Below are 13,057 nucleotides of genomic sequence, written 5' to 3' on the forward strand. Positions count from 1 at the left end.
CCTGGCAGCGAAGGGGTTAATATCTTGCATTTTTCTCAGTCTTTTTTAATCCTGCACCCTTTAATTGTTCGCACGTTTCTACATTGGTTTTTCCCATATTTAAGCCCCTGCAGTTATTTCCCTTCTCTTTCATTCTCTTCTTCACCTGATTATTTTGTTATGATTCCGTGTGCTGACCCAATATTTTTCCTGTTTTCACTGTGAATATTAACTTAATTGTCCTTTATAACACGTTTGATTCTTTGTATTTATCGTGCTTTCTGTCTCGAGCAGCAATTATCCGCTGCTACATTGGACAAGTTACAGGTGATTTATATAGCCAGTGGCGAGTTTAGTATCCATTTGAAAGAGCATCCCCTAAATGAGCCCGAAGAGAGAGCAGCTGCTTCTGTCTGGACCAGCCCGGGCGGAGTTTCGTTTCCGGAAATTGCCGTGGAGCAGGGGACAGGAGTACTTCCGGGTGAGAGACGCTGCTGTATCCATGAAGAAATGACTACGCTGCGTGCCTTCACGTGTGATGATCTCTTTCGATTCAATAAGATGTGAGTCTTGGGTTAATAAATAGACTATCTGCACACGAATGACGGGGTCCAGCAGCAGCTATATTCGGCGCTCGCGTACTTCCCCGCATGCAAGGCTGCAGGAGGGAGACACTGTCGCTCCTTGCGACCTGGATGTAGGACACCTATAAATATCCTTAACATACTTCTGCATCGCAGCTACCGTGCACTTCGCGTACTTGTCGCATGCGTTTAAACGGAAGAGATGTACTATCCTTGTGTCTCTCTTTGTATGAATACAATAAACTGTGGAATTGGGGAATGTGTTGCCTGCACTATAAAGGGGTTTCCATACCGTCAATGTCAGCACAATTTGGCATGGGTACTAAAACATTACTAGTCAGTTTTAGCACTTCTATGCATGTTTGCAATAGAAAAGGGAAAAAAAATACCTCTCAGCGGAGCAGTTGCACTTATGGCGCAGTACCAAACTTAGCAATGTCACGCTATGTTTAACAGATGTAGGAACTTTTCAACAGGAAGCTCGTTATGTGACAAGTCAGTTGCACCGCGTAGAGATTGTTAGTTATCGAATTAGTAAACATACTATCTCGCTTATCGACAGTTCAACCAATTTTCAACGACTTTTGATAAAAGGAGTTGCCATTCTACTGCAAGAAGTAAGAGTCTTTGGATCTCTTATGGCAATTAGTTTGCTTTCTGTCCAGGTCATGGGTCAGACGTCTTAACACCTCTTGAATGATATAAAGACTACTTCGCTGTTCTTCAGACTTATGTTCAGCCTTCTTCACTACTCTGAAATAAAGCAACCAAATGATTACACGAAAGTAACAAATCACTAGCAACCAAAAACTCAAGTAAAACAGAGACCTCAATACTTCCAAAATCTTAATGACATTATGGAAACAGTAAGTCGCATAACTGGCTTTACCCCTCTTCTCTACACATCAAAGACCACATAAGCATGCTTATCAACTACACAAGAAATCCGATGCACGAATAGAGTAGTAGTTTGGGAGAAAATTGTTGCAGAAACAAGGTGAAACCTGTTTTACTGATTGAAGCCTTTAAAACTATTATTTCTTCCGCATAGGATACTGATTCCACTTTGAAATCTTTGTTCACACGTACATTGATTCTGTTTGTGGTTGGTTGATTACTTTAATGAAGCCTACATGATTTCATTGACCTACTTTTGGCTTGTGATTGGTGATGTGGCGCTGAGAATATGTAAGGGGTTGTAATGGAATGTTGGGGAAGAGACACTGGAAATGAGAGCAGTGGGTATCCTAGTGTTGCCCATTGTTACGCAGTGTTGTTCCACCGTGAGTTAAAATAAATTCTGACTGGAAATCTCTCCTAGCCTTGAGAACTGGATTATTTTCACCTAGTACCAGTGTTGGCTAATTAAACTTGCCAAATGTGTTTCTTTTTTCTTAGTGGTGAAGAGACTGCCATTGAACATTTTTGGGTTGAACTTCCCAACCTGTGGTCCGTGGACCTCTGGGGGGTACGCAAAGTTTCCTCAGGGGGTCTGTGACTTCTTAGAAAATTAAAAATTATTAACAGGTTAGGTCCACAGCTTTTAATAATGACTCACTGGAGGGTCTCGGGATTCCAATAACGATTCTGTTGGGGTCCTGGGGTTCCAGTAATGATAAAGTGGGGGTCCACAGAAGTCAAAAGGTTGGGAATTACTGTTCTAGAGTCTGGACCGCTTCTCCCTTCTTTAGTGTCCGTGACGTTGCCCTTGGCAACTTACAGTACAATTGTTTATGGAGCAAACTCCCTAAAATTAGTTTCCAACAGCAGTTTTTTTTTTTAAGCAAAATCCTTGTCTAGTTTAACTTATTGTGGCCTGATTTCATTAAGCAGTGTCTGCTAGGGTGTTTCTTGTATTTTAAATTGCCAAATTTAGTAACATTCGTTATTTTTATGTACTGTAGAACTAACTGAAACTTAAAATGCAATGTCAAGAGAGAGACATTACATTTGGTGTCATAGCAACCCTACATTAAAATACAATTCTTGTAGGTGTTAATGACCTACACCATACTTGAAGCTTGAAAAAATAGACCTGTTTTGAATGAATTACAGTTTTTGGGGAACAGTTCAAGGGGTACTGAAAATGGGCTGTATACAAATGTTTAGTTGTGAATGTTGCATTTTAGTGCTTCATCCTGGGCTCTTGTAGGCACAAAAACTCTTGATTATGATTATACGACAACCTACACATCTGTTCGCATTAATTTGGTTAGTAGAGGGAAATACCATCTCAAGATGCAAAGAGTATTTTGAATTTTATATACACTTTTAACAAAACTGTTTAAAATTATTGACAGAGAAACACAAATTGTTGAAGGCAGTCTAGATAATGTCTTTATTATCCCAATTTTGGTTGTATCAACTGCCCTTAGGGTTTCACAGAATTTCTGATTTGAGGACACCAGTGATCCAATTACGTACCTGGAACCTCTACTGTCTAGAGTCTTGCCTGTGGAAAGTAACTCCATTACTCCAAAGTAAGTTATGTAAATACTTTATTGAAGAGCAGGTACATTCCTTGCCTCATCTCACTGCTTCTAGGTGCCGTCCGCTGACAGACATCAGTTCTATTCTAGACTGGAAGCTGTCAACACAGTACCCGCTTATTGAATACCACATTGCCCTTATTAGACTGTGTTTAATCAGTAATGTGTGTCTACAGCATGGTGACAAACTTCTTGGTGCCCATCCCTGTTCTGCTTTAGGGTGCCCCGTAACTGGTACCACCCAGTTCTCCAAAACCTATATAGTCGCCGACACCAGTAAAATGAGAAGGAATTTGAAATCATGACACCTCAGTTTAAGGGATGTGAGGGTAGTGCTGTGAGTGATAGGGAACACTTTTAACTGCAACATTATATTTTCTTCCTTGTCGCAGTCCCTGTTTAGAGAAGCAATACCTCAACAGTTTAAAATAGCTGTGACTGTGTTGTATATGGCTTGTGCATTTCAACTGTGGAAATGGAATTTAGAAAGTTGGTGAGAGAGTTCTTGGGTGATTGTGGAGGTTGCTGATCCGGTGGCTGCCCTGCTGGAAGCATAGGATTGTACTCTGAAATAAAGAAACTTCAAATCAACTTACCTGGAGTGGAGCTGTTTCTTATCAAGTGGCGACGAGGATGAAACATTTGCCAACTATACCAGTTGTAGGCGAAGGTGATGAGATCGATGAGTATGAGGCGGCCATAAAAGCTTTGTATGCACGTTTTAAGAGGAAAAGGAATGTTATTATGAAACGTCATAAATTTTATAGGAGACTACAAATGCCAAATTAATCCATTGAGAGTTTTGTAGGGGAACTGAGGATTTTAGATTTGACGTGTGATTTTAAGGCTTTTGATGATGAGGTAATTCGAGACCAAGTAGTAGAAAAATCGAACAGTATAAAACTTCAAGAGAAGCTGTTAACAATTGAAAATCTCACATTGGATAAAGCTATTGAAATTGCTAGTAGCATTGAGTCTACAACAAAGTATATGAAACAAATGAATTTGAAGGGTGAGGTGCAAAATGTGCAATCACAACGTGGCACCAAACAAAAAGAAAAACATTATGTGGGAATTGGTGACAAGATAAAACCTTTTGAATGTTACCCTTGTGGGAGTAGAAAGCACTTGGGAAATTCACAATCCTGTCCTGTAGTTGATAAAAGTTGTAACAAATGCAAGAAGAAAGGTAATTTCATGAAAGTGTGTAAAGGGGAGTGGGCGAAGGATTCAAGGAGTGTTAAGTAGGTAAATGCCGTAGAATCCTGTTCAGTGGAAAGCAGTCATAGCGATTCAAGTGATGAGTGTTGTATCTTTAGTGGAGGAAAACTCAAGGGTTGGTGAAGATATAGTAGTGGTGTCACAGATTCAATCCAGGAAACGTTTGTGTTCGGTGAAAGTTAATGGAATCAACTACAGGATAATGGCGGATTCTGGTTCATTTTTCACTCTGGTTTAATTTAGAAGAATATAACAAGTTACAAAATGTTCAATTGAAGCAATCTAAGGTTAAACCGGTAGTATATGTGGGGAAAACCTATTGATGTTGTAGGAGAGTTTGGTGCATCATTAGATTTTAAAGGTAACCAAACTTAAACTTAACAGTCTATGTGGCACTTACAGGAGGAAATTTGTTGGGGTGAATGGATCAGAAAAAATTGGGGATTGTATTGGATCTTAACAGTGATGAACAAGTGATGTTCCGTCAGGAGGTGATAAATTCAATTTCAGAGGAAACTGGTAAATGGACTGATGATTTTCCAGAAGTATTTAATAACATATTGGGAAGGATAAAAGGGTTTGTCCATCAAATACAATTGAAGGCTGGAGTGGAGCCAGTGGTTCACATACCGAGACATGTTCCTATAGCCATGAGGGAAGAATTAACAAAGGAATTGGAAAGGCTATGTGATAGAGCCCATTGAGAGTTCCGAATGGCTTTCTCCCATTGTTTTAGTGAAAAAATCCAATGGGGCTTTGAGAATGTGCATTGATTTGAGGGATTTGAATGAGCGAATATGGGTCAATCAGCATCCATTACCCAACATCACAGAGATGTTAACCATGATTAAAGGTGCAAAGGTGTTTGTGGCGTTAGATTTGTCTTCAGCATATCATCAAGTTGTTTTGCACAAGAATTCACGCCACTTGATGTCATTTGTCACACTGAATGGACCATATTGTTTTAAACTTATGCCATTTGGTTTGGCATCTGCATCATCTGTCTTTTAGAGAGTAATGGAGGCAATGTTCAAGGGTTTGGAGAAGGTCAAGTGTTTTCAGGATGATATTTTGATTTTGTTAATAGACAGGAAAGAACTTAATGCAAAGTTGAGGGTTGTTTTAGGAATTGTGAAAGATCAAGGAGTCACTTTGGAAATTAGCAAGTGTAAGTTCAGTGTGGATTATTTGGGGCACGCATTGTCAGAAAGTTGTGTTGAACCAAAGGTCAGTTTAGTGAAAGCCATAAGCGAATTTCCTGCACCTGTTTACAACGATCAATTAAGATAATTTTTTGGAATGGTGGGATTCTATGCACGATTCATTTCAAAGTGTGCTGAATGGACGAAAGGAATGCGAGAATTATTACAGAATAAATCCAAGTTTGAGTGGACTGAAGATAAGGATCAGGGATTTAATAATATCAAAGATGAACTGGCTTCTGCCATGCAGTTGAAACCATTTGATACAAGTGATTGTAGTATAGTTGTGGATGCCAGCCAGTATGGTTTGGGGGTTGTGTTAATGCAATCCAGTAATGAAAGGGATGAGGTTGTGGCATTTGGTTCCAGACCTTTGCGAGGGGCTGAGTGTACTTACTCAGTCATTGAGAAAGAAGCCTTGGCATGTTGGTGGGAAGTGAATCACTTCAGAAAGTATTTGTGGGGTACTGAATTCATTGTTAGGACAGATCATAAGCCTTTGGTTAATTTGTTTTCTACGACGGGTGCATACAAGGAGACACTCAGGATTGCCAAATGGCATTATAGGCTACAAGAGTTTCAGTCCAAGTTGGAGTATATTGCTGTTATCAAAAATGTTTTTGCTGATTGCCTATCACATTTTCCTGTGGATGAGGGTGATGAAGAGGTGATTAGAGATGACCTTCAGGTAGTGGGGTGTACCATGTTGGATGAGAAGGGATGCATTGACGAGCAGGTGTGGAAAGATGCTGTGAGACAAGATCAAGTGTTGCAGGAATTGGTTAGGAATCTAGGTAATGGACGGGCCAGGAATGAGATGAGCGACAAAGTGAAAATGTGTCAAGGAGACCAGATCCTTGGGGCTTGCGCATGTTCCCAACATGTCCACCTCTTGGCAGCTCCAAACTCCACTAGTTATATAGGACAGAGTTAAAGAATGGCCAAGTGGGGGAATGGGTTTTTGGGTTGGGAACAGCGGGGAAGGAGACCTGTGCAAGCAAGAGTTAAACAACACAATTGCAAGATTAATCACAATGATTTTCAATAAGTTTTGTTTCAAATAAACACTTATGCTGAAAACATGAATGGCCTAAGGCTTCACTATAACTAGGCCTCAAGAATCTAGGTACCTGGAAATCAAGAAAGGTTGTGTAAGGTTTTCTCATGAACATTCCAGAATTAACATATTATATTTTGAACAATAAACTCTCTCTCCAAAATACTTTTTAGAATAATCTCTGCATTGTAGCAAGAATCAAACAGCACATGTTTTTTTCTCTGCATGAATGAACTGTACAAGTACCATGAATAACACTGCTACGTCACTCTCTGATTAAGAGTTTCAAGACTCAAATGTTCAGGGAATATTATGCACTTTAATCAAAACTGCACATCAAGGTTTTCAATGTCTAGAAATGATCGTGCACTCCGACGATCTGTATTTCAACAGTTAAACACCAGGAAAGAATTGCGCACTCTGTTGCCAATTCTAACATCTAGATTCACATGCAATGAAACGATCGTGCACACTGCCGATCTATGATTCAAGAGTTACACATTGTTGCTGATTCAGAATTCACGATACAAATGCCATGAAATGATCGCGCACACTGCTGATCTGAATGCCAAGAAGTAAATGCCTGGAATGAATCACGCACACTGTTGCCGATTCGGAATTCATGATACAAATGCCATGAAATGATCGCGCACACTGCCGTTCTGAATGCCAAGAAGTGATTGCCTGGAATGAATCGCGCACACTGTTGCCGATTCGGAGTTCACATTACAAATGCCATGAAATGATCACGCACACTGCCGATCTGAATGCCAAAAAGTAAATGCCTGGAATGAATCGCGCACACTGTTGCAGTTTCGGAATTCACGATACAAATGCCATGAAAAACAATCGAACAAGCGATTTCAAGTTTAGGCCCAAAACTCGAGTGTCACTGGAAAACAGAGTCGGGGGCCTAACCTGACCTCTGCCTTACCGCCCTGCTTGAAGATCACCAAATAAACGAGTGCAGGCCTGGAAATGACTGGATAGGCCTCCGGGACAGTGTGAGAAAGTAGCCTCTTTCTAGCCTTGTTACCCCCACTTTTGGCCTGTTTGTGAGTGTATGTCAGGGTGTTTTCACTGTCTCACTGGGATCCTGCTAGCCAGGGCCCAGTGCTCATAGTGAAAACCATATGTTTTCAGTATGTTTGTTATGTGTCACTGGGACCCTGCTAGTCAGGACCCCAGTGCTCATAAGTTTGTGGCCTATATGTATGTGTTCCCTGTGTGGTGCCTAACTGTCTCACTGAGGCTCTGCTAACCAGAACCTCAGTGGTTATGCTCTCTCTGTAAAAATTGTCACTAACAGGCTAGTGACCAATTTTACCAATTTACATTGGCTTACTGGAACACCCTTATAATTCCCTAGTATATGGTACTGAGGTACCCAGGGTATTGGGGTTCCAGGAGATCCCTATGGGCTGCAGCATTTCTTTTGCCACCCATAGGGAGCTCTGACAATTCTTACACAGGCCTGCCACTACAGCCTGAGTGAAATAACGTCCACGTTATTTCACAGCCATTTTACACTGCACTTAAGTAACTTATAAGTCACCTATATGTCTAACCTTTACCTGGTAAAGGTTAGGTGCAAAGTTACTTAGTGTGAGGGCACCCTGGCACTAGCCAAGGTGCCCCCACATTGTTCAGAGCCAATTCCCTGAACTTTGTGAGTGCGGGGACACCATTACACGCGTGCACTACATATAGGTCACTACCTATATGTAGCTTCACAATGGTAACTCCGAATATGGCCATGTAACATGTCTATGATCATGGAATTGCCCCCTCTATGCCATCCTGGCATAGTTGGCACAATCCCATGATCCCAGTGGTCTGTAGCACAGACCCTGGTACTGCCAAACTGCCCTTCCTGGAGTTTCACTGCAGCTGCTGCTGCTGCCAACCCCTCAGACAGGCATCTGCCCTCCTGGGGTCCAGCCAGGCCTGGCCCAGGATGGCAGAACAAAGAACTTCCTCTGAGAGAGGGTGTGACACCCTCTCCCTTTGGAAAATGGTGTGAAGGCAGGGGAGGAGTAGCCTCCCCCAGCCTCTGGAAATGCTTTGTTGGGCACAGATGTGCCCAATTCTGCATAAGCCAGTCTACACCGGTTCAGGGGACCCCTTAGCCCTGCTCTGGCACGAAACTGGACAAAGGAAAGGGGAGTGACCACTCCCCTGACCTGCACCTCCCTGAGGTGTCCAGAGCTCCTCCAGTGTGCTCCAGACCTCTGCCATCTTGGAAACAGAGGTGCTGCTGGCACACTGGACTGCTCTGAGTGGCCAGTGCCATCAGGTGACGTCAGAGACTCCTTGTGATAGGCTCCTTCAGGTGTTGCTAGCCTATCCTCTCTCCTAGGTAGCCAAACCCTCTTTTCTGGCTATTTAGGGTCTCTGTCTCTGGGGAAACTTTAGATAATGAATGCAAGAGCTCAGCCGAGTTCCTCTGCATCTCTCTCTTCACCTTCTGATAAGGAATCGACTGCTGACCGCGCTGGAAGCCTGCAAAACTGCAACAAAGTAGCTAAGACGACTACTGCAACTCTGTAACGCTGATCCTGCCGCCTTCTCGACTGTTTTCCTGTTTGTGCATGCTGTGGGGGTAGTCTGCCTCCTCTCTGCTCCAGAAGCTCTGAAGAAATCTCCTGTGGGTCGACGGAATCTTCCCCCTGCAACCGCAGGCACCAAAAAGCTGCATTACCGGTCCCTTGGGTCTCCTCTCAGCACGACGAGCGAGGTCCCTCGAATCAAGCAACTCTGTCCAAGTGGCCCCCACAGTCCAGGTACTCTTCAGTCCAAGTTTGGTGGAGGTAAGTCCTTGCCTCACCTCGCTAGACTGCATTGCTGGGAACCGCGACTTTTGCAGCTACTCCGGCCTCCGTGCACTTCCGGCGGAAATCCTTTGTGCACAGTCCAGCCTGGGTCCACGGCACTCTAACCTGCATTGCACGACCTCCTAAGTTGTTCTCTGGCGACGTGGGACTTCTTTGTGCGACTTCGGGTGAGCACCGTTTCACGCATCCTCGTAGTGCCTGTTTCTGGCACTTCTCCGGGTGCTACCTGCTGCTGAGAGGGCTCCTTGTCTTGCTCGACGTCCCCTCTCTCTCCTGGTCCAATTTGCGACCTCCTGGTCCCTCCAGGGCCACAGCAGCGTCCAAAAACGCTAACCGCATGATTTGCAGCTAGCAAGGCTTGTTGGCGTTCTTTCGGCGGGAAAACCCTTCTGCACGACTCTCCACGGCGAGAGGGATCCGTCCACCAAAGGGGAAGTCTCTAGCCCTTTTCGTTCCTGCAGAAACCTCAGCTTCTTCTGTCCTGTAGAAGCTTCTTTGCACCCGCAGCTGGCATTTCCTGGGCATCTGCCCATCTCCGACTTGCTTGTGACTTTTGGACTTGGTCCCCTTGTTCCACAGGTACCCTAGATTGGAAATCCACAGTTGTTGCATTGTTGGTTTGTGTCTTTCCTGCATTATTCCTCTAACACGACTTCTTTGTCCTTAGGGGAACTTTAGTGCACTTTGCACTCACTTTTCAGGGTCTTGGGGAGGGTTATTTTTCTAACTCTCACTATTTTCTAATAGTCCCAGCGACCCTCTACAAGGTCACATAGGTTTGGGGTCCATTCGTGGTTCGCATTCCACTTTTGGAGTATATGGTTTGTGTTGCCCCTATCCCTATGTTTCCCCATTGCATCCTATTGTAACTATACATTGTTTGCACTGTTTTCTAAGACTATACTGCATATTTTTGCTATTGTGTATATATATCTTGTGTATATTTCCTATCCTCTCACTGAGGGTACACTCTAAGATACTTTGGCATATTGTCATAAAAATAAAGTACCTTTATTTTTAGTATAACTGTGTATTGTGTTTTCTTATGATATTGTGCATATGACACTAAGTGGTACTGTAGTAGCTTCACACGTCTCCTAGTTCAGCCTAAGCTGCTCTGCTAAGCTACCATTATCTATCAGCCTAAGCTGCTAGACACCCTATACACTAATAAGGGATAACTGGGCCTGGTGCAAGGTGCAAGTACCCCTTGGTACTCACTACAAGCCAGTCCAGCCTCCTACAGACAGGAGCTCTGGAAAATGCTGCTGCTCTGCACCGGGACCTCTGAATAGTGAGCACGTGGAGCTGGGCTGGCTCCCTTATATAGAGCCAAGCCCCACCCACGAGCCACACCCAACCATGCTGCAAGAAAGGCTTCTAGAAAGTCTTAGAATAAAGGACCACACCCTGTAGTCCTGCAAACAAGCCTTGCAAATGAACAATTAATTACAAACAGCATTAATGACTTTTCAGGGTAAAAGCTCTGCAATGCAAAAGGTTAACATACTGCATAGGAACATAATGCATGAAATATGCCTTTGCATAAGGACTGGGTTTTTGCATTTACGTCGCCCGTAGAGCACGCACTGTCCTGATGTTGACAAAATGTATAAGGAGATATTTCAGGAGTTGAGTTGGTCAGAGGGCATCTTAAGAAGGGGAAATTTGTTGGTTGTGCCACAGGAAATGGGTGGTAAGGTACTAAACTTGGCAAATGAGGGACATGTAGGGATGAGTGCAATGAAAAGGAGAATAAGGGAAACATTTTGGTGGCCAGGAGTAGATAGACAAGTCGAACATTGGGTGAGAGAATGTGTGTCGTGCTTTAAGTGACAAGTCGCAGGTAACAACGCCAAGTCCAATTGAAGTGGTATTGTATCCAGAAAAACCTTGGCATAAGTTAGGGATAGACCTAATTGGGCCCATGAATATGTTGGGGGAAAATTACAGATTTGGTATAGTTCTAGTGGACTATTATTCACGGTGGCCTGAAGTCAAATGGGTCAGGATGCCGAACACTACAGAAGTGACAACGTTTTTGAGGAATTTGTTCATGAGGGAAGGTGTTCCGGCTGAAATTGTTCCCGATAATGGTGTACAATTTGTATCTAAGGAATTTTGAAGGTTTTATGAGGAATTGGGGAGTAAAGCATGTGACAACGTCTTTATATCATCCAAGAAGTAATGGTTTGGTAGAGAGATGTAATCGAGTTATAAAGGATAATATACATTTGTCTGTGGTGAATGGGTTGGAATGGAAGAAAGAATTGGAGGAATTAATATGGGATTTATGGACAATGCCTAATGCTGTCGCAGGGGGTGTCACCTTTTGCTTTATTCAAAGGTAGGGAGGCGGCTAACAAGTTGGTGTGATGATGGATGATTGATGTGGAGTTGTTGGAAGAGAAAAGAAGATGTGGCTAAGAGACGTGAACGTGCTCAAAGTAAATATGTGGAGGTTAGAAAGAGCAGAGGGAGAGATGTTGAGGTAGGAGGTTGGGTTTGTATCAACTACTGGGAATTATTGTCAAAGGGAGTTCCAGATTTTCTTTTCCAAAAAGAGTGGTATGTTTGAAACGGTGTGTAGTCAAATTGGAGGATGGCAAATGGTGGAATAGAGAGAGAATAGCCGTTCAAAAGAATGAGAAAGGTGTTTCAAGAATGGTTGATGGAAATGAAGTAGAGTGCAGAAAAGAAGTGGACAGTCCACAGGGGAATGCAGAAAATCAGGAAGGAAAAAGAAAACACCTACGTGGTTGCAGGAGTATATCGAATAGTAGTGATGTTATGTTATATTTATATAGTTATGTAAACAGACTTTATTTCATGCTATATAGTTATGTAAACACATTTTTTTATAATTTTGTTTCATAAGTAATTTCTTATTTGGCTTAGTATGTTCTGTGTTTTTGTTTTTGTTTTTTGTTTATCAATTTTCTGAAGGGGAAGATGTGTTGTATATGGGTTGTGCATTTCAACTGTGGGAATTAAATTTAGAAGGTTGGAGTGAAAATTCTTGGGTGATTGTGGCAGTTGCTGATCCAGTGGCTGCCCTGCTGGAAGCGTAGGATCGTACTCTGAAATAAAGAAACTTCAAATCAACTTACCTGGAGTGGACCTGTTTCTTATCAGAAACACAAATAAAAATCATGCATTGTGGAATAGGTTGTCTATAGTGGGAACTCGAGTACAGTGTTAGAACATGAAACAGCCTCCAAAGTGGAAGACATAAGTGACAGCTACAGAGCTGCTGTTTGGGCCTAAAAACCAAACTAGGTTGCACTGGCGCCCAGGGCACTATTGACCCATCAGAATACCTGTCTTGAATTAAAAGGGAAAAGTAATGGCAAACGTGACCGCTCAAGTCCTTAGTACCGTTGCCTACGGCAAACTGCTGCTGACCGGGCCACAGGCCATCATCCGAACAAAGAACAACACTGGTAAGACAGTCTAAATTAAAAACCTTAATTGGTATTTGAGTAACTCAAGAAAGAGAAACTTTATAGACCTACAGGAATGCCTTTTTAGTTTATGAGAAATATGTGTTTATCCTGACATTTACCAATGTGAGGAACCAGAAAAGCACCAGGAAACCCCACAAATGTGCCTTATGATGAACAAATAGATGCAGTCTCCAAAAGGGAAACGCAGAAAAGCGCTAACAAACTGGGCCACCTACAAAAAGGCG

General features: G+C 42.7%; 1 protein-coding gene across 1 annotated transcript in view; it reads left to right on the plus strand.

Moving 5' to 3' along the window:
• Positions 1–395: 395 nt before the first annotated feature.
• The window catches only part of NAA20 (N-alpha-acetyltransferase 20, NatB catalytic subunit), a 36,076-nt gene continuing 23,414 nt past the window's right edge, over positions 396–13,057 (plus strand). The window contains exon 1 of the mRNA XM_069234337.1: positions 396–542. Within this exon, the coding sequence (XP_069090438.1) occupies positions 490–542 (53 nt within the window). The 5' untranslated portion in view covers positions 396–489. The remainder of the gene's footprint in view (positions 543–13,057) is intronic.

This window comes from Pleurodeles waltl, chromosome 5 (genome assembly GCF_031143425.1).
Source record: "Pleurodeles waltl isolate 20211129_DDA chromosome 5, aPleWal1.hap1.20221129, whole genome shotgun sequence".
Taxonomy (NCBI): domain Eukaryota; kingdom Metazoa; phylum Chordata; class Amphibia; order Caudata; family Salamandridae; genus Pleurodeles; species Pleurodeles waltl.